Source organism: Doryrhamphus excisus, chromosome 19 (genome assembly GCF_030265055.1).
Source record: "Doryrhamphus excisus isolate RoL2022-K1 chromosome 19, RoL_Dexc_1.0, whole genome shotgun sequence".
Lineage (NCBI taxonomy): Eukaryota > Metazoa > Chordata > Actinopteri > Syngnathiformes > Syngnathidae > Doryrhamphus > Doryrhamphus excisus.
Genome location: NC_080484.1, coordinates 5,604,642 through 5,623,814, shown reverse-complemented (window position 1 = coordinate 5,623,814; position 19,173 = coordinate 5,604,642). Strand labels below are relative to the sequence as shown.

The 19,173-nt window shown below is 39.8% G+C and overlaps 2 protein-coding genes across 2 annotated transcripts in view; both read left to right on the top strand.

Moving 5' to 3' along the window:
• The first annotated feature begins 211 nt into the window (after nucleotides 1-211).
• si:ch211-282j22.3 (ER degradation-enhancing alpha-mannosidase-like protein 3) lies at nucleotides 212-14,626 on the top strand. Its single transcript, XM_058057589.1, has 20 exons — nucleotides 212-1,017; nucleotides 1,095-1,140; nucleotides 2,085-2,185; nucleotides 2,323-2,362; nucleotides 2,444-2,556; nucleotides 2,950-3,103; nucleotides 3,178-3,312; nucleotides 4,265-4,370; nucleotides 4,481-4,578; nucleotides 4,662-4,787; nucleotides 4,859-4,942; nucleotides 5,018-5,101; nucleotides 5,987-6,111; nucleotides 6,237-6,402; nucleotides 9,090-9,247; nucleotides 9,350-9,461; nucleotides 9,548-9,721; nucleotides 10,860-11,025; nucleotides 11,095-11,286; nucleotides 12,960-14,626. The coding sequence occupies exons 1-20, from the start codon at nucleotides 836-838 to the stop codon at nucleotides 13,124-13,126; spliced, it is 2,529 nt and encodes an 842-aa protein (XP_057913572.1). The 5' UTR covers nucleotides 212-835; the 3' UTR covers nucleotides 13,127-14,626.
• A 610-nt stretch (nucleotides 14,627-15,236) lies between these two features.
• Nucleotides 15,237-19,173, top strand: part of npdc1a (neural proliferation, differentiation and control, 1a) — a 28,799-nt gene continuing 24,862 nt past the window's right edge. The window contains exon 1 of the mRNA XM_058056940.1: nucleotides 15,237-15,605. Coding sequence (XP_057912923.1) covers nucleotides 15,500-15,605 — 106 coding nt within the window. The 5' untranslated portion in view covers nucleotides 15,237-15,499. The remainder of the gene's footprint in view (nucleotides 15,606-19,173) is intronic.

Sequence of the window (19,173 nt, the reverse complement as noted above, 5' to 3'; positions counted from 1 at the left end):
AAAGTACTTGTCTGAATTCATTATCGAATTGGTAACTAAATCAATAAGTACCTTTTGCGACATCTAGTGGTGAACACCTCACTTGCATGTCTGAGATATTTTATGCAAATCAGCGTGTTTTCTGGATACTAAAATTCATTTTATTTTTGCGTCTTTCTCGTTGGATTTTCATGAATTTGTGCCGGTTATAATGTCGCGTATCTTAAAAATGTATAGATAGAAGAATTACTCTCAGGTAACGAAAAACCGTCCCAGGTTAGCTAAACTGCTGTCATGGTGCGTGGTGACGTCACAGACTCCAAAGGCAAATGGCGTCGCCCGACATAGCTGCGAGTGAGGACTGCCTCCTGGATGTTCTTTGACAGCTTGCTCCTCGGCGTCAGGGCACGATATGGCCGGGGTATTTCCTGACGACGTGTCTCCTATCATTCCACTGTAAGACTGCCACCTTTCCACAGCAAGTCCAACACTATTTCCCGCCTGCTTCCTCAAGCTAATGCTCCGCCTAGCTAGCGTTGCTAACCATCTGCTAGCCGGTTGTGAATACGTGGCTGGTAAATGTTAAGCTTTTGTTTTCAAACTGGCGTCAAATGGCTCCTTTAAGTATGTTTCTACATTGAAGTCAACTCAGACGTTCATACATTATCCAGTGACATTCCCCGGACCATCAGCTGCCAAGTTAGCTTGCTGTCCCCATTGTTTACATATCGGCTACTACGCTTTTGACATGTTATGACCTCAACAATATGGAGGAGGGAGCAGGTCCGTTGATGTCCCGGCTAAAATTCTACAACCTCATCCATCTATATGAAGATGTGTGGGATTAGGAGGACAGATGATAAGTCTATTGGGAGGACTGATTGACTTTTTGAAAAAAAGGTCAATTTATAAACGAGTGGTGGAGCAGCTGCGTGCCACTGGGATGATGTGTAGAATATTCCTCCTCATCAGTCTCATTGGCTGGACAAGATGTCAAGAGAGTCAACACATGACACCAGAGGAGAAGAGCGTCATCAGGTTGGTGTGCTGCTCCTTCAGATGCCGGATGGGGGGAAAAGTCTTATGGTGCTGATGTAACCTCTCTTTTTGTGCAGGGATCGTGTTGTTGAGATGTTCGATCACGCTTACGGTAGTTACATGGTAAGTTGTTACATGCTGGCGACTGCTCATAACAAGAAATTACAGCAGGACGCTGGCAAGAAAGATGAAAATACTACATAAAATAACAGTTTGAGTATGTTGCCATACATCACATCACAGCACATCATATCATCACCAACAACAACTTAGAATAAAAAGATAATCATAGTCCTGTGGGTAACATATATATATATAATTTTAATTTTTAATATAATAGTCATCATAATCATTTAATTTAATTATAATATACTACAATATAAATATATTTATAATTATATATAATAAATATTCTATAAATACATTAAATTGTAATAAAATTATAAAATGTAATAAAATATGATTAATTATCAAATAATAATGTGTACAATTATAATTCTTGTGTAGTACTATCCAAATATGTATATAAAATATTTTATTTATATTATACAATATAAATAATTAAACACCAAATAGTTATGTATAACTAAGATAATAGTTGTAATTATTACATTATATGTAATTATAATAAAATATTATTACATTTATATTTAACCACATATATTTTATGCAAATTATTTATGTAAAATAGATCAAGAAGAAAAAAGATCACAATTATATTTTTGCTGCATAAAATTAAATATTTCTAGTTAATTAATGTAATTGTTAATATATTAAATCATATATCAAATAAATTATTGTAATTTCTTAATGAGTTCAATATAATTAAATATAAATATTAAATATAAGTAGTTGTAAAATAGAATGAATAAATAAACATTTGTAATTATATTTTATATGAAATAATACAATTATAATTACAATAAAATCTATATTGTTAAAATGTAATAATTACTCAGACAAATTACATAATATTTTTTAAAACTATAAATTTGAGAGACAGTAAAGAACGAGCTGCAGTTTGGAGGCCTCTGATGACAGTAGTTATGTTTCATTCTGTGTTGCAGAAATATGCTTATCCGGCTGACGAGCTGATGCCTCTTAGCTGCAAGGGGAGAGTGCGTGGCCAGGAGCCGAACCGAGGCGACATCGACGACTCCTTGGGGAAGTACGTACTCTTAAACGTTCCTATGTCCACAAAGACACGTTTGGATACGTTATTTTTGGAAGAATTCCATCAGAACCCCGCCCACTTGACCCAGGCTGTAACTGGAACCTTCCCCTTTTCTTCCCCTTTATCTGCAGGTTTTCACTTACCTTGATCGACACTCTGGATACCTTGGTGGTGAGTTCCTGCTTCCCACCTTTAGGAAGCATACAAAGACACTCATGTTTCATTGTACTATTCTGCATTTGTGTTTTGGAGGTGTTAAACAAGCTGGATGAGTTTGAAGACGGCGTGAAGAAGGCGGTGGCGGACGTACGCCTGGACAATGATGTGGTGGTGTCTGTGTTTGAGACCAACATCAGAGTGTTGGGGTATCTGCACACGCTACACGTGCTACGCATGCTACACGTGCTACATATATGATGCTAGACATCAGACTGCTGAATGCCAAATAAGCCCCTCTACCTGCCCACACACACACACACGCAAAACTTTAAATTCTTATTATTTATTCAAAATTATTTCAATTATTTGTACAAATTACTGTTAACGCTGTACATTGTTCACATTTGATATCTATTTATTCTCAAAAATTTGTCAAACGCTATTATTTTTTGGACAAAGCCCCACATGGTGGTGCTGTCACCAAACCCCATAAGTTGTGTCGATTTTAGATTTGTCACACATCTGTATGAAACACACACTGTACACACACTTCACCTTTTTGCAGACTGACAAGCACGTGTGTGTGTGAATCCTTCCAGGGGGCTCTTGGGAGCCCACGTGATGGCCGACCTGCTGCGTCAGCGCGGTGGAAGGATGCAGTGGTATAAAGACGAGCTCCTCAGCATGGCTACGGAGCTCGGGCATAGGCTGCTACCTGCCTTCAACACCACAAGTGGCCTTCCTTACCCTAAGGTACTCATCTTACCTTTTTGGGGGGATTTGACTTGAGCCTATTCAGGGTGAGATGAATTTGTTTTTATGTCCAGGTCAATCTGCGTTACGGCGTGCGAAACCCGCTCTCACGTACGGGCACCGAGTCGGACACGTGCACCGCCTGTGCGGGAACGATGATCCTGGAGTTTGCCGCCCTGAGCAGATTGTCAGGAGAGGCTGTCTTTGAGGTATCCAGCGCTATGGAGCTGAATGCTCCTTGAATAAACGAGTTAACTCGCTAGCGGCTCTGCTTTTTGCAGCCAAGTAGTGCCATGCAATTCATAGCAATACGGACAACATAATCCATTCATTTGTAACAACCAATTCACTGATTAGTACTCTAATCTCCATTGTCATGTTATTATATGAAGTACTGTATTAACTCTAGATCCCTTCTTATTCATGGATTTTTATTTTGCTATTGTACTTTTAAAAAAATAGTAATTTAAATAGAATGTGGTGGTCATCTGGGATAGGCTCCAGCATACCCGCGACCTTAGTGAGGATAAGCTGCATAGAAAATAGGTGGGGGAGAAGGGTGGAGCAGCTATGGATCCAGCAGAGGGCACTATTTCACATCAGTTCACTGACAAATTACAAATTCATAACCCAAACAAAATGAAATACAAAAGAAAATCTTACCTCGGTCAAATTAGTCAATAAACAATAATAATAATAGCAGTAGTAAATTATAATATAGCAATCAACATAAATAATTTAAACAAGAGTTATTTATACTATATACTGTATATAAGTTTCATTTATTCTATGAAATAACAAATAAAAACTAATCGACTCTATGCAAAAACTATATAAAACTGTTCTCTACAACTACTGTATATGCAAAATTACAGTATGTACAAAATCAGTTGGTGAAGGGGAGTTTTTTCCCCCCAGTCTAGTGGCCATGACACTTAGCTTTTACCTATATTGCCTAATGGACCGGCTGGTTCTGTGGGTTTTGATGGCAATTTAATTTTAACATTCTGATAACAATCCAAGAAATCAGGTTTTTATGAATTAAAAGTGCATCCTCTAGGCAGGGACTGCATATATTTGCAGATGGCGTTGTGGTAAGTGACCGTTTGAATGGTTGCAGCCCAACATGTTTATGAATGTGTTGTGTGTGTGTCTCCCTAGGAGCATGCACGCAGAGCTCTGGATGTCCTGTGGGAGCGGAGGCAGAAAGGAAGTGACCTCGTGGGGACCGTCATCAACATCCATAATGGAGAATGGGTCAGACGGGGTGAGTCCTAGTGACGTTATCAGCACCACCATCACCATCCACAAGAGGATCAGGAATGGATTTGAATATGAGCTGACTGTAACTTGTGCGTCTCACGTTTGCGTTTGCAGACAGCGGCGTCGGTGCCGGCATCGATTCCTACTACGAATATTTGATGAAGGCCTACATTCTTCTCGGGGACAAGGTTTTTCTGGAGAGGTTCAACACTGTAGGCCGTTCACCAGCTTAACCTTTGGGATTGTGTTCCTCGTGTTGGCGCTCATATCTTTTTCATGATGTTTACTGTAACAGCACTACAGTGCCATTATGAAGTACATAAGTCAGCCCCCCCTGCTGCTCAACGTGCACATGCACAACCCCACAGTGAGCGCACGCAGCTGGATGGACTCCCTGCTGGCCTTTTTCCCAGGCTTACAGGTCTGTAATTCTCTCCCGATGCTGGACTCATGCAGTCCAAGTGTAGCAGCAGTTGCTAATGTATCTCTCAGGTATTGAGAGGAGACCTGAAGCCGGCCATTGAGACTCACGAGATGCTCTATCAAGTCACCAAGCAACATAAGTTTCTCCCTGAGGTAAAATACAAATGAAAACAAACATCTGTGTGGTCGGAGCGAATATGAGCAGATTTCTATTTCATTTCTTGGCAGGCTTTCACCACGGAATTCCGTGTTCACTGGGGCCAACACCTCCTGAGACCAGAGTTTGCCGAAAGCACCTACTACCTCTATAAGGTGACTAGTAACCGCAGATGCTCCATATTGGCTCTCTTACCGATGATGATGACATTGTCCAACACCTCATGACACCCCTACCAATCATAGAACGCAAACCCCATCTTCAACATTGGCATCCAATGTACTGCCTGTTGGCCCACAGCACATTTAAAAAATCAAATTCAACAACAAAAAAAATCATAATATTGGGAGGAATAGTGAAATATATTGTCATTGATGACAATCATATGACAATAATATTTTCATTATATTGTCATATGATAAAAAATAATGTGACGTTAGTAGCATAAAATATAAATAAAATATATATATATTTTTTTAGAAAATTAAGTTTTATAGTGGACATTAAGTCTAAATATTATGGGAACAAAGCTATGAGAAATAATTTACAAGTAAAAAGTTAATAGTTTGAAAAGTAAATAGTTTGAAAATAAAAAAGAAGGTGGAGGGGGGGTCCGGTCAATTTATGAGAATTGTTTGGCTTTAGTGCAGTTTTAAGAACTACCACAAGGTGGCAGAAGTGCATTTTATAAGAGCTCGGCATGCACCTTCCCCACATGCTCCACAGCAAGCAGGAAGTTGAAAAGCACGGAGGTGTGTAGCGTGCACAAGGTTACCGATTGAAGGAACATTTTAACGTATACACACACATTTACAATGTGAAATTGTAAATGGTGTGTGTGTTTATGTTTAGATATTTTGGCTAAATACAGTATATAACAAACAAATACAGTACGTATGGCTAAATTTGTGTCAAAGTGAAACTTGCTTGAACTGTATCAAACTGTAACAAACTTGCATCCTTTCATTTTCTCACTATGTGTCCCTCGCTGGGAAAAAGTTTGGACACCCCTGACTTAAACAATGTCTCTTCTCCTGCAGGCCACCGGTGACCCCTACTACCTCAGAGTGGGCCAGTCCATTGCAGAGAAACTCAATGCATATGCCAGAGTGCCTTGCGGGTTTGCCGCCGTGCAAGACGTTCGCACTGGGACGCATGAAGACAGGTACTGTCAGCACGTATACAATGACGTATGGAGTGATTCTGCCATCTTGCGGCCGTACAATGATACTCCGTCGACCTGATGTCTTCGGTTTGTGTGATTTGTGTGTTTTTGTGTGTGGTGTGCAGAATGGACTCGTTCTTTCTGGCAGAGATGTTTAAATACTTGTACCTGCTGTTCACGGAGAAGACACAGCTACCCATCGACATCGACGACTACATCTTCACCACAGAAGCCCACCTCCTGCCTGTGTCGCTCTCCACCGCGCAGCCGTCCTGCCAGGGCAACAGAACGGTCAGAATGCCTCATTATGTCATACAGTATACTGTATATAACAGGTGCACAATTCAACATGTCTGAAAAGGTGTAGGAAGAAGAAGAGCTTATATTTAATCACCAGCTAATCACAGGACAATTTGTAGTCGCCAGTGAACCTAACATGCATGTTTTAAAATGTGGGGGGAAAGTGGAGCACCCAGAGAAAACCCATCTCTTGACTGTGTGGCCAACATGCTAAACACTCCTTTTCTACCCATGGTGCATCTTGGTATTTGGATGATTGCATTAGCTTTTGTCTTTTGAGTGGTTGTCAGCTCCCGGCATAGCTCTTTTTTTTTTCTTTCTTTCCTTTTGACGAGTTAGTTCCTCATGCCGGGCAGTTTTCAAGCCCTTGAAGATTTTTGTGGTGAAGATCTGTGGGCAGGAAAAATGCCAAAATTGTTGAAAACTTTTGAGAACTCCTTTCAGTCCATCCACACAGGATGTGTGTGTGTGTGTGTGTGTGTGTGTGCGTGCCTGTTTGTATATTAACTGAAACATCCAGTTTTTATACATTTTTACAATCAAAATTCACATAGAAAATCATGGAATAATGTAAAGAATCCATGAGAGGCTCAGACATTGAGCCAGGCCTTTTCTAGTTAACCACTGTGTAATAGAACTACATGCATACCAAACAAAAAATAAATCAATATACAAATGTTTAAATATAAAATATAATTAATAATTGAAAAAGAAAAAAAAACATTGCATCTCCTAAATAAAACACAACTCAATTAAATATAATATAATTACATTTTATGTAATTTAATACAGGAGATCCGGGTTCGATTCCACCCTCTGCTATCTCTGTGTGGAGTTGACATGTTCTCCCTGTGCATGCGTGTGTTTTCTCCGGGGACTCCGGTTTCCTCCCACATTCCAAAAACATGCTAGGTTAATTGGCCACTCCAAATTGTCCATAGGTATGAATGTGAGTGTGAATGGTTGTTTGTCTATATGTGCCCTGTGATTGGCTGGCCACCAGTCCAGCGTGTACCCCGCCTCTCCTCCGAAGACAGCTGGGATAGGCTCCAGCATGCCTGCGACCCTCGTGAGGATAAGCGGTAGAAAATGAATGAATGAATGAATTAATAATTTAACACTTTTATACAATTTAATAAAAAGTAAATAATTGCAAAGAGCCTGTTACAGTCCCCTTCAAAAGTATTGTAACAATAAGGCCAATTCTGTTATTTTTGCTGTAGACTGGAAACGTTTGGGTTTAATGCCAAAAGAAAAAAATTGAGATGCAAAATTTCAGCTTTTATTTCCAGGTATTTACATCTGGAGGTGATAACCAACTTAGAAGATAGCATTATTTGTAAAGGAACACCACATTTTTAGGTAAGCAAAAGTATTGGAACAGGCATACTTAAAATAAATTAAAGTGAAAATAATACTTAATATCTTTGTTTGTAATAACTGCATCACTCCTGTTACCCACTGACATCACTTTCCTTCTTTTGTGATGTTTTTCAAGGCTTTCACTGCGGCATCTTTTGGTTGTTTCGTTTATTAGTTATTGCAGTTATTGCAAACAACAGATTTTCAACAAAATATTAAATATTATTCACTTTAATTTATCTTAAGTCTGCCTGTTCCAATACTTTTGCTCACCTAAAAATGTGGTATTCTTTTACAAAGTTGTTTATCATATCCATATGTAAATACCTGGAAATAAAAGCTGAAACGTTGCTTATCTTTTGGCATCAAACCCAAACGTTTTTAGTCTACAGCAAAAATAACGGAATTGGCCTCAGTGTTCCAATACTTTTGGAGGGGACTGTATTTTCTGTGATGTGAAAACCCATTAGAGTCATCCTTCGGAATATATTCATAATTGGAGCATAGAAAATATTTTTTATGACTTTCTAAATATGTTTTTAACATTATTAGAGCTTTGTAGACATGACATAACACCCCTATAGTCACCTTTACGCTCCTATTGTTCATTGTTTACAAGAAATTGTGCAACTCTTATGCTGCAGACAGCCGCTAGCTAGCGAGCTAATAGCCTTGAACACAATGAAGCTAACCACTTAACCTCAAATGTATTTCTTCTAAATCTAAGAAGCCAAAAAATTCAAAGACTTCATGCAGCATTAAGGTAGTCTGATGTAAGCTAATGTCATTACTGCCACCTAGTGACCACCGTAGTACATATCACTTGTATTTCTTTTCTGACTAATAATAGACTGAAAAACCGTGATATAGCAATGGAGCTCTAATCGAACAGCGATATTGTGAGGGACAACTGCATCTGAACAACCAACTTAATCATGATATGGAGTGCATGAAAAAGTGGGAAAAGAAAACGGCCCTCTTTCACCGTCGTTTATTCAAAGTTTATTAAAAGCACAAACTGCAACAATGAGGTGATGTTGAATATGTACAGTACAGAAGTACGGCCATTTTAAAACACACGTCTTTCCCACCAAGCGCTCAGGAGCGCAACTTATATTTGAAAGCGCATGCAGAGGTAGATAGTTGCTGGATTCTTTGAAAGAGGTTGCCTACAGCCACAGCTGGTAATGTTTCTGGTGGGTGTTTGCTATAGGAGACGGTAGACAATTGAATTATATCATTTAGTGTATACAGACTGCTGTATTATATACAGTAGATGCAATGGTGTGATTGTTATGAATGTTGTGACTCACCAGAGGAGTGACGAAGAAGGTCCCGAAGACGACCTGTTCACACACACGTGCCCGAGCACAGACACCTTGTTCCCCAACAACCCCACCTTTGCCAAAAGCATCCGTGACAGCTACAAGTACCTGACGGGCGTGGGGAGAGCTGTCCACCCTTCACCTGTCAGGTGTGTTCCTTATTCTGGTGCACAGTGGAGCTCGTTAGCTACGTCAGGTGTGTTGTTTTGTTATTGCAGCTTTTCATGAAAATATGCATTTGTGTGTTGCAGAGAAATTGAGTTACCCCTTCATGATGGCGGCATGGAGCCAGTGGAGTTCTTAAAAAGCATGGGGATCTCTCTCACGCCGCTCGGTGACTTCGGCACAGGAGACGCCAGAAGGGTACTTCTTCTACTTTGTACTTATACAACAACATCAAGTTTGACTTTATGAAAAATGGGGTACAAAACCCCCCCTCCGCTTATCAGGAGCATACAGCAGTGTACCGCGTGAAGCTGGTGGCCGAGGTGAGCCAAACGCTGGACGAGGAAGAGGTGGTGCCTCACGCTGTGCAGCTTATATCGCCCCCCTTTCTGGGCCGGACCGTGCTGACCGCCGGCCCCGCCAAGTTTGGATTGGACCTCACCACAAGAGAACACGGGGTGAGTTTGCCATACAACAGGTCACATCGGTTTGCCTGAGAAAAAAACCCACTCAACACATGTTTGAAACAATCATAGTCACATTACTAGTATCATTCATAAGGATATTAAATGCTACCTGAAAAACACAATAACAAAAAAAGACTAATAAATAACTATACATACATTTTGATTTGTAGATATTTATTGTTGTTTATGATGATAATACCGTATTTTCCGGACTATAAGTCAAACTTTTTTTCATAGGTTGGCTGTTCCTGCGACTTATAAATGAAAAAACTGTTTTCATAAACACTGGACACCTTTTCTGTTCATGTTTATTTTTAGTGTAGCTGAATAACCATTGTGTTAGCATATCTCACACCTATTCAGCCTGTTCTCTATTCTTTTATTGTTAGAACTTGCCTTCCAAGATGACGTAATGTCTGTTTTGGTCAAGTAGTTTGTAAAATAAATTACCCGCAAAAAATGGGACTTATACTCCAGTGCGACTTATGTATGTTTTTTTCTACCTAATTATGCATTTTTGGCATTGTGAGACTTATACTCCAGTGTGACTTATGTATGTTTTTTTCTACCTAATTATGAATTTTTGGCATTGTGAGACTCTGGAGTGACTTAGTATAGTCCAGAAAATACGGTATTCACATTTAAATAAAATCTACGTACTTTTGGCCTAAAGTTAGCAATTTAATGCATCAAAATGGCTAAATAAAGTAAAATGCTAATACAAGGCATTGAGAAGATGCATTCAAAGACATTGTTTTTTTTTCTACCTAATTATGCATTTTTGGCCTTTTGTGACTTATACTCCGGAGCGACTTATAGTCCAGAAAATACGGTAATAGTAAGACAAACATTACTATTATCATTAATAACAAATGCATAATTATAATAGTATTATTAATAGTGGTTGGAGTAGTATTAATTCAACAAAGAGTTTATTTAATCCTACCTCTTCTACTTCCTTTCCTTTTGTGATGCAACTGAGTTGCTGGGAAAGGAAGTATTGAGGAGTCGAGTCGAGTGTAATGACTTCCATATTGGAGAGACCGAGCAAGAAAGAGTTTATTTGTGTTCTTTTGACTGATTTGTAGAAAAGTGCATCCTAACCCTAAAGCGTGCTGTGATGTTTCAGGTGAAAGGCAGCCTCGCCAAGGCGTCCCCTTACACGGCATGCGGCCCGGTGGAAAACCCTGCAGAGCTTAAAGGCCACATCGCCGTGGCGCTGCGTGGTGACTGCATGTTCGCCGCCAAAGCTCGTCGCCTGCAGGAGGCCGGCGCCACAGGAGTCATCTTCATAGGTGAGGCCCACCGCCTTGTGCAACAGAACCTCTAAATAATATCCCCATCGTCACTGTCTTCACTTCCAGACCACCGCGAGGGAAGCAGCAGCGAGGAAACACCGCTCTTCCAAATGGTGGGCGACGGCGACTCCACCGCGGACATCACGCTGCCTTTGGTGTTCCTGTTCAGCCGCGAGGGCGCCGTGCTCACCGCCGCACTGGAGGAGCATCGCAACGTGGACGTGCTGCTCCTGCCCAAGGAGAGGCAGCTGGGACGCGGTGAGCTAAAAGGAAACAATCCTCAAAACAAGACGAGACAAACGAATCCTTAAAACAAGACGAGCCAGTTTGTCAGCGCTGAAGGTTGCAGCGTGCCACAGTTGACTCTTACTAGACGACTGTATTTACTGTACATCACATGCTAACATCACCTCAATCACATCGCCATATTTAGCCCTCAGCTCCCCATGGAACACCTTGCCATGGAATCGCCATAAAACTCGTAGACAAAAACTCCATGTAAAATTGGAAATTTATTCTCAAAAATGTATTAAAAATTTCCTAGAAAATTACAACTTTTTTCCATAAAATTACAAATTTATTTTGGAAAAAAAAGTAATATAGGTCTATGACATTGTCAAAATGGTACAGCTTTGTCCTTGTAAAGTTTAAAATATTTCCTTTAATATGATTATATTTTTCCCTTAAGTGGGACTTCCTTTTTTTTCCATGAAAAAAAGCTACAGTGGCGAGGCAGTGGGTGCGTAAAATTATTAAAAACTTTTTTCCATAAAATTACAAATTCATTTTTAAAAGTTAGGACTTTTTTCCATAAAATTACAAATTCATTTTGGAAAAAAAAGGAATATAGGTCTATGACTTTATTGTCAAAATGGTACAGCTTTGTCCTTGTAAAGTTTAAAATATTTCCTTTAAAATTATTATATTTTTCCCTTCCTTTTTTTCCATGTAATGAAAAAAAGCTACAGCGGTGAGGCAGTGGGTGCGTAAAATTATTAAAAACTTTTTTCCATAAAATTACAAATTTATTTTGAAAAATTATGACTTTTTTCCATAAAATTACAAATTTATTTTGAAAAATTATGACTTTTTTCCATAAAATTACAAATTTATTTTGAAAAAAAGGAATGTAGGTCTTTGACTTTATTGTCAAAATGGTACAGTAAAGTTTAAAATATTTTCTTTAGAATTATATTTTTTCCCTTACGTGGGACTTTTCCATGAAAAAAATTTACAGCTGGGGTCCGGGGGTCCTGCCTTGGCTATCGAATTGCGTGGCTGGAGAGCAGCGTGTCATTCGGGTGTTCAGTGGTCAAAATGTGTACCTGCTGCTCACTCTCCGGATCGGGACTGATCTGATCATATTGTTCTGTTTTTTTTTTTAATATTCTGGCAATCAACCGCTAAAGACGGTTTTGCCACCTCTGCACGCTCTTCTAAGGCCAAGTTCACGTCACACCACCTTTTGATGGGAAAAGCATCAAACCTGGGGAGGACATACCATTTAGTTTTGCTGCCCCCTCCCTCTGGAAGTCCCTCCCCACACCCGCCTGCAGCTGCACTGATCTGTCCACCTTTAAAACCCCAGCTAAAACCCTCCATGTCCTCACATAATCCTCACATTCCATCCAGTGCTCAGGTATCCTTCCATATGACAGAACCCAGGCTCTGTGGGGCGGCCGTCTGTCTCGACCGGTTGGGTTAAAATTGACATGAAAATAAAGTAGAGGGATAGATGTTAGATCACAACAACTATTCACCAAAGTATGGACTAATATTACAACTTCATCATTGGTTAAATTCAACCTAAATCTGTGACTTGACTGTCGTAGTATTACAACTTTTTTTGCGTAGAATTGTGCCGATTGTTTTTTTTTTATTTTTATGATGCCGTTTTTGTCATAGTTGTCACTGATTTTTCTGCTATCCAGCTAAGACCGACAAACCTGTCGGCATCAACATCAAACTGCGACTGGCCGAAGACCAAGACGTGGAGGAGCAGGAAGAAGAAGAGGAAGCTGCATCCGGTGGTGGGTCCATCGTGGAAGTTGTCGTTGGTGAAGGCGAGGAGCTTAAAGGAGACACAACTGAGCCCTGAGAGCAGAGCAGAGCAGAGCAGATCCAGGACTGTGACCACTGAACGGAGCCACACCTCCTGGCAGCAGACCGTGGAAGTGGAGCTTTAATCCGCTGAGACAAAACAAGGTCATTCCAGCCCGAAAAAAAAAGCTTGAACCTCCTGTGTCCCTGAAGTTAATAGATCTTAACTTACCTCACCTTTAGAGAAGCGTTAGTCGAGGTAGCGGAGAGTCACCTGTGTTGTTATGCAATCTTTTTTATTACGTCTAGATTTTGCACCTTTTTTTTTTAACACTATTAATGATCTGAAAAATGTTGGCTTCCTGTTGAGCTGGAAAGCAACTTCAGGGAAATTGAAGAGTGTATTTTCTTTCTGCAGTGTGGGACTTTATTGTTTTTCACTGCGTGATAATAGAACATTCCAAAAAGTAAAATTTGTAGACTTTAGCTGCCTTGCATTTTAGTACTTTTGGATTGTTTGTACATTTTGTTTTTGTGCAATGATTATTGTTGCTATCGCCGTGATTATTTGGATTGTTCATGTTATGGCAAGAATAATTTCAATCAGGTTTGTCTGAGAGACCACATGAGTATTAAGGCCACATGGGGGAAGAACATCAAATAAGATTCAAGTTGAAATATTTGAGATAAAGATTAGACAAAAAAAAGTATTTCAATTTTATTGCCATAATATTGGGGGATTTATTCTAACAATTTATTTCTGGACTAAACAGCCCCTAAATCTGTGTTGTTTTTATTTTTTTTAATTTATGCTTCACTAAGAATAATTAATCGAAATAATTTAATTGGCAAAATTGTGAGAATAAACTTGAAATATTTTTAGATTTTTTTTTATTTAGAAATAAAAAAAATAAAAATGTATTGTAATATTTAAATTTTATTGCTGTAATATTTTGATTTATTTTGGTAATATTGACTTCATTTCTGGACAGTATTTTTTCCCTCTACAAGTCCCATAATATTTTTTTGATATTTTATTTTCATAATCCCAAATTGTAATTGTAAATGTGATTTGTTTCCTTTCCGTGTGGCCCTAATACTGATGCTCCATACAACAAAATGAACGTGTGCCAGGCGCTACGTGACGCAATAAGCAACCTTTATGTGCTATCATGGTCATTTATTATGAAGCTGATGGTTTCAAAGATTGATTGTGGCATCGACAGTGTCTTCATGATTCATGTCGTTGCTGCAAGGACTGAAATGGAAAAGGTTTGATGCAGCAAAAGTGAGCCAGATTTAATATTTTTTGTTCATGTTTGCACGGTGGAAAATTTCCATGATGCTGCTTCATTCATCTTTTATTTGATATATTTGTTTTATTAAGTACCAAGGCTTGGATAACCTTTATTACCTCAGGATTGTGCTTAGTGCTGTTAATACGTTTAATAAATGGTAAGTGGGGGGTGGGGGCATGGTAGGATATGACATTTTCAAATTGTTTTATATTGTGGTCAGCAGTTTCTAAGGTTGAAGTTCAATGTGCCATAAAAAATATGCATAAGTCTCTGAGCTGACGCAATAAATATCAATTTACAATCAGTTTCTCTCTTATTTATGTACAATATTGGCTTCCGTGTGACGTTATATTTTTGTGTATTTTAAATGTTCAAATGTGTCTTACACCGAGCAGCAATTATTGTGATATGAGTAGTTATCCAACCGGTTGGTGACGTCACCACGTCGCCCTACGTTTCTCTTCGCTGCACTGTCAACTCGCCCTGCACGGTGATGCCTTCAGGGCCTGGGAAACGGTTGGAATTACTCATAACACAAACAACCATAATACGAAAATACAATTATTTGTTCACGTTACAGTCCGTTTGCTTTTTTTCCAGCTTTGTCAGTGTTTAAACTCATTGTAGCCCAAGCTATTTTGCGGGTTTGTAAATGTGAACATTTGATATTATTTAATGCAACGTTTGGTAATTAAGTTTCAAATACACTTTACGTTTACCAGTAATTAAAAAGATAATAGTCTTCCGGTTTGGTTTTGTATTAAATTGAGGCTGCCAGATACCGAATAAACCAAGCAGTTCATAAACAATCACAGCAATAAGGTTGCTCCTGAAAGTAACCTGTGCTTGTTCGGTAGTTTCCGAGGTGACACTGAAGGCACCAAGCACACACACACACTCACACACCTCCTTCTTCTCCGCCTGAAGCTCCGCTATCTTTAGCAGCGACGTCGCAAAGGATTACCGGATAGACTACCTGCCTGCCTGCCTGTCCGCTCCATCGCTTCACAGAATCGACTACACGACGGCGACGCAACACCGACAAACGATGGGGGAATGACAACACAACCCCCGCTTCCCGACAAGACCCCACCAACAACCACCACCACCAACCACCACCACCACCACCGACGATGCCGCCGCTCTCCAGCCGGAGGAGCGAACGTCATCGCCGGGCCTCAGCGCTGTTCCTGGCCGTGGTCATGCTCTGTGTCATCCGCGCCTCTGCTAGCCTTCCAGGTAAAAGAAACACAACGAATGAATATAAAAAAGAGCGGCTACTTTCATTATTAAATGTTTGTTGTTTTTTTGTGTGAATTGTGGCGTCGACGTGCGTCATCATCTTCTAATGGACAGGCACCTGTCAGACAGAGCGCAGGGCTGAGTGTAAATGCAGACGTTGACAACACAACAAAAAACAAACCAAAATCCCATTTTAGTGAGATAAGCAGTGATTTTATTCGTTTGTCTGTCTTTGATGCTGTGTAGCCGCCTGCTAGTGAGTTTTTTTTTTTCGTTTTTATAAAGGTAAAACAAGAATCCGTTGGCTAAAATGTCATCTTTCTTGCAAGGTGCATTTCCTTGTGCTGCAAATGTCACCCATTCGGAAAGGAATTAAACATGTTCCACAACAGCAGCAACATGGTGCTAGTCGTGGTTGCCGTGTTTTGCTCAAAGTGTAAATGTGATGGTGATATATGTGTTGTCAATATGGCTCCCGTTGGTTCGATTCTGCTGCAGTGAATGCTACTGCTGTGTGTTGGGCTGTTTAGGAGATAATCTGCTCCCCAAATCCTGAGAGAACCAACAGCTGGATAGTCGCTCCTAATCTTTAACCATCCCTCAAACACGCTTTTATCAATGTGAACCAGCAGATGTGGATTTATTTCTATTCCTGTGAGGCACGAGGACACGCAGGCCTCTTTGAGTTTGCTCCTGTCAATGTGCCATGTTGATCATATTTATCATATTTATCATGTTCATCCGTGTTCTTCAGTGTCATTTTGCCAAGGCACTTGCTTGTATTTTTCCATAAGAGGTCATGGGAGTAGAAATAATCAGTTCCAGGGTCAAACTGGCCACGGAATGACAAGCGAACACTACTGACTGACCACAAAAAAACACTACTCAAAGATTCTCTATAAGACAGCACTGCACTTTGAAGAATTTACAGCTAAAATTCAAGTCAAAGATCCTCTAAATGACAGGAGTGATGTTTTTCAAGATCTACCTCAAAAAGACTAGTCTAAGATCCTTCATGTGACAGGACAACCCTGCTGTTTTAAGGACTTATTTACTAAAACACTGCTCAAAGATCCTCTATGTGGCGGGAGTGCTGTGCCTTTTTAAGAACCTACTGTAAAATGCACGTCAAAGATCCTCTGACAAGAGGGATGTTTTTAAAGATCTACCTCAAAAAGACTAGTCTAAGATCCATTATGCGACAGGACCGCCCTGCTGTTTTAAGGACCTAATTACAAAAACACTACTCAAAGATCCTCTATATGACAGGAGTGCTGCTAAAAGAACCAAACCCAAAAACACTAATCAGAGATCCTAGTTATGACAGGAGCACTCTGCTGTTTTTAAGAACCGACTGCAAAAGCTCAAGTCGGTTCTTGCAAAACTCTTGCACACTTTATGATTGAATCCTCTTGAAAGAACCTACCACAAAACACTAGTCAAAGATCCTCTATATGATAGAATCTTCTTGAAAAAACCTACCACAAAAAAGATAGTCAAAGATCCTTTATGGCAGGAGCCCTGTTTTTAAGGGCCTAATGCAAAAACTCTAGTCAAAGATCCTTTATAAGATAGACTCCCCCTGAAAACCTAAGACAAAAAGCTAGTCAAAGATCCTCTATATGGCAGGAGTGCTCTGTAAGAACCGACCATAAAATGCCAGTCAAAGATCCTCTATATGACAGGAACACTCTGAAGGAACCGACCATAAAATGCTAGTCAAAGATCCTCTACATGACAGGAGCGCTCTGAAAGAACCGACTATAAAATGCAAGTCAAAGATCCTCTATACCAGTGATTTTTAACCTTTTTTGAGCCACGGCATGTTTTTTACATTGTAAAAATCTTGTGGCACACCACTAACCAAAAATGTTACAAAATGTCACCACGACCTCACACGTGCATCAATAAGTCTATGGGAGGAACAAGGTAGGTGTTGCCACACGGACCAATATTACATTGCTCTGCCAGTCTTTACACCACAGACACTCGACAGTAGCCACGTTTTTACATGACCACTTTTTCTCTTTCCGAATGACCTTTCGGGAAACAATGGTATCCATGGAAAGGAATATTCCAATCTCTTGTCTACATGCGCTGTGAAAATCAACCAGAATAGTCAATAGGGCATGCCCAGTAAAACGTAAACATCAACATCACGTGACACCGGCTTCCCCAAGTTTTTCTTTCACTTGTTGGAATAACTCCGTATTGCCAGTTTTTCGTCTGTCCAGTCTTGAAATTTAGTTTGAATCAAAAACAAACTTTGCTTAGTCCAGTGCCGATTGCTGGCCTCCATTTTTAAAAGCGAAGAACGTCTGGATCTGCGTGTAACGTCATATCTGAGCATGTGCTGAAAGAACGCACCCGGGATAAATTTAAACAGGAAACGATCAAATTCAATCTTGCTAATATTTTGTAATTAAACTCAGGACATATTTTATATAGATATATATTTTCTTTTTTAATAAAACTGGAATTGTGAATAAAGTATAGAAGGGTTTAGATTCTGTTCCACAAATGGTGGTAATGCATACGAAAGCTGCTTGCCAACCGCCAATAAACAACAGAAGAAGAAAAACACCACGAAGAAGAACGCACCCTGACAACATTCCGTTTGAGCGGGTACAAGATACCTCAATCGGATTGGTTAAAGGAATATTCCACCCCTGTTCAATTCTTTCCGTTTGAGCAAATAAACCAATTTTTGCAAATAATGATTAATAAATGTTAATTATAAAAAGTGATATTGGATAATTCCTCACGGCACACCTGACGGTTTCTCAAGGTACACTAGTGTGCCGCGGCACCGTGGTTGAAAATCACTGCTCTATGCGATAGAATCCTCTTGAAAGAACCAACCACAAAATACTAGTCAAAGATCCTCTATATGATAGGAGTGCTCTGAAAGAACCTACCATAAAATGCTTGTCAAAGATCCTCTATATGATAGAATCCTCCTGAAAGAACCTACCATAAAATATTAGTCAGAGATCCTCTATATAACAGGAGCACTCTGAAAGAACCAACCATAAAATGCTAGTCAAAGATCCTCTATATGATAGAATCCTCCTGAAAGAACCTACCATAAAATATTTGTCAAAGATCCTCTATATAACAGGAGCACTCTGAAAGAACCGACCATAAAATGCTCCTGTTTCCATGCTGGAGCTGTAAGGTTGTTCCATGAATGAACAACAGCGCCTCTGCTGGTGGCAGCATGCAGTGCGCTCGCTGACATCCACATCATACATTATCTTCCCACTCACGGCTTGTTTTCATTCTAATTGCCTGGCAGCCAAGTTAACATGAAGGTTCTTGTAGTGGGCACACTGTCCACACTGCCGGGGGACATCAAGACCACGGAGTGGATTTACTGCACTCCCACTCATGTAGTGTACTTCTTTCATGGAATGAATGAGCATAGAGTGACGGTTTAGCCGGTAGTACTACGATGTACTAGTACTACGATGTGTACAGCTGGTACACATCTGAGGAAGAAGGCCTGCAAGGCTTTTGTGGAAAGAGCTTATGCACAAAAATAGTTCATAATTATTACAAATGT

What these genes read in the sequence shown, in the direction of transcription:
- si:ch211-282j22.3 (XM_058057589.1), top strand. Translation starts at nt 836, where the DNA reads ATGATAAGTCTATTGGGAGGACTGATTGACTTTTTGAAAAAAAGGTCA. An exon ending in TTCTGGAGAGGTTCAACACT is followed by an intron (nt 4,579 to 4,661) that starts GTAGGCCGTTCA and finishes TTACTGTAACAG; the next exon opens with CACTACAGTGCCATTATGAA. An exon ending in GGAGAGGCAGCTGGGACGCG is followed by an intron (nt 11,287 to 12,959) that starts GTGAGCTAAAAG and finishes TCTGCTATCCAG; the next exon opens with CTAAGACCGACAAACCTGTC.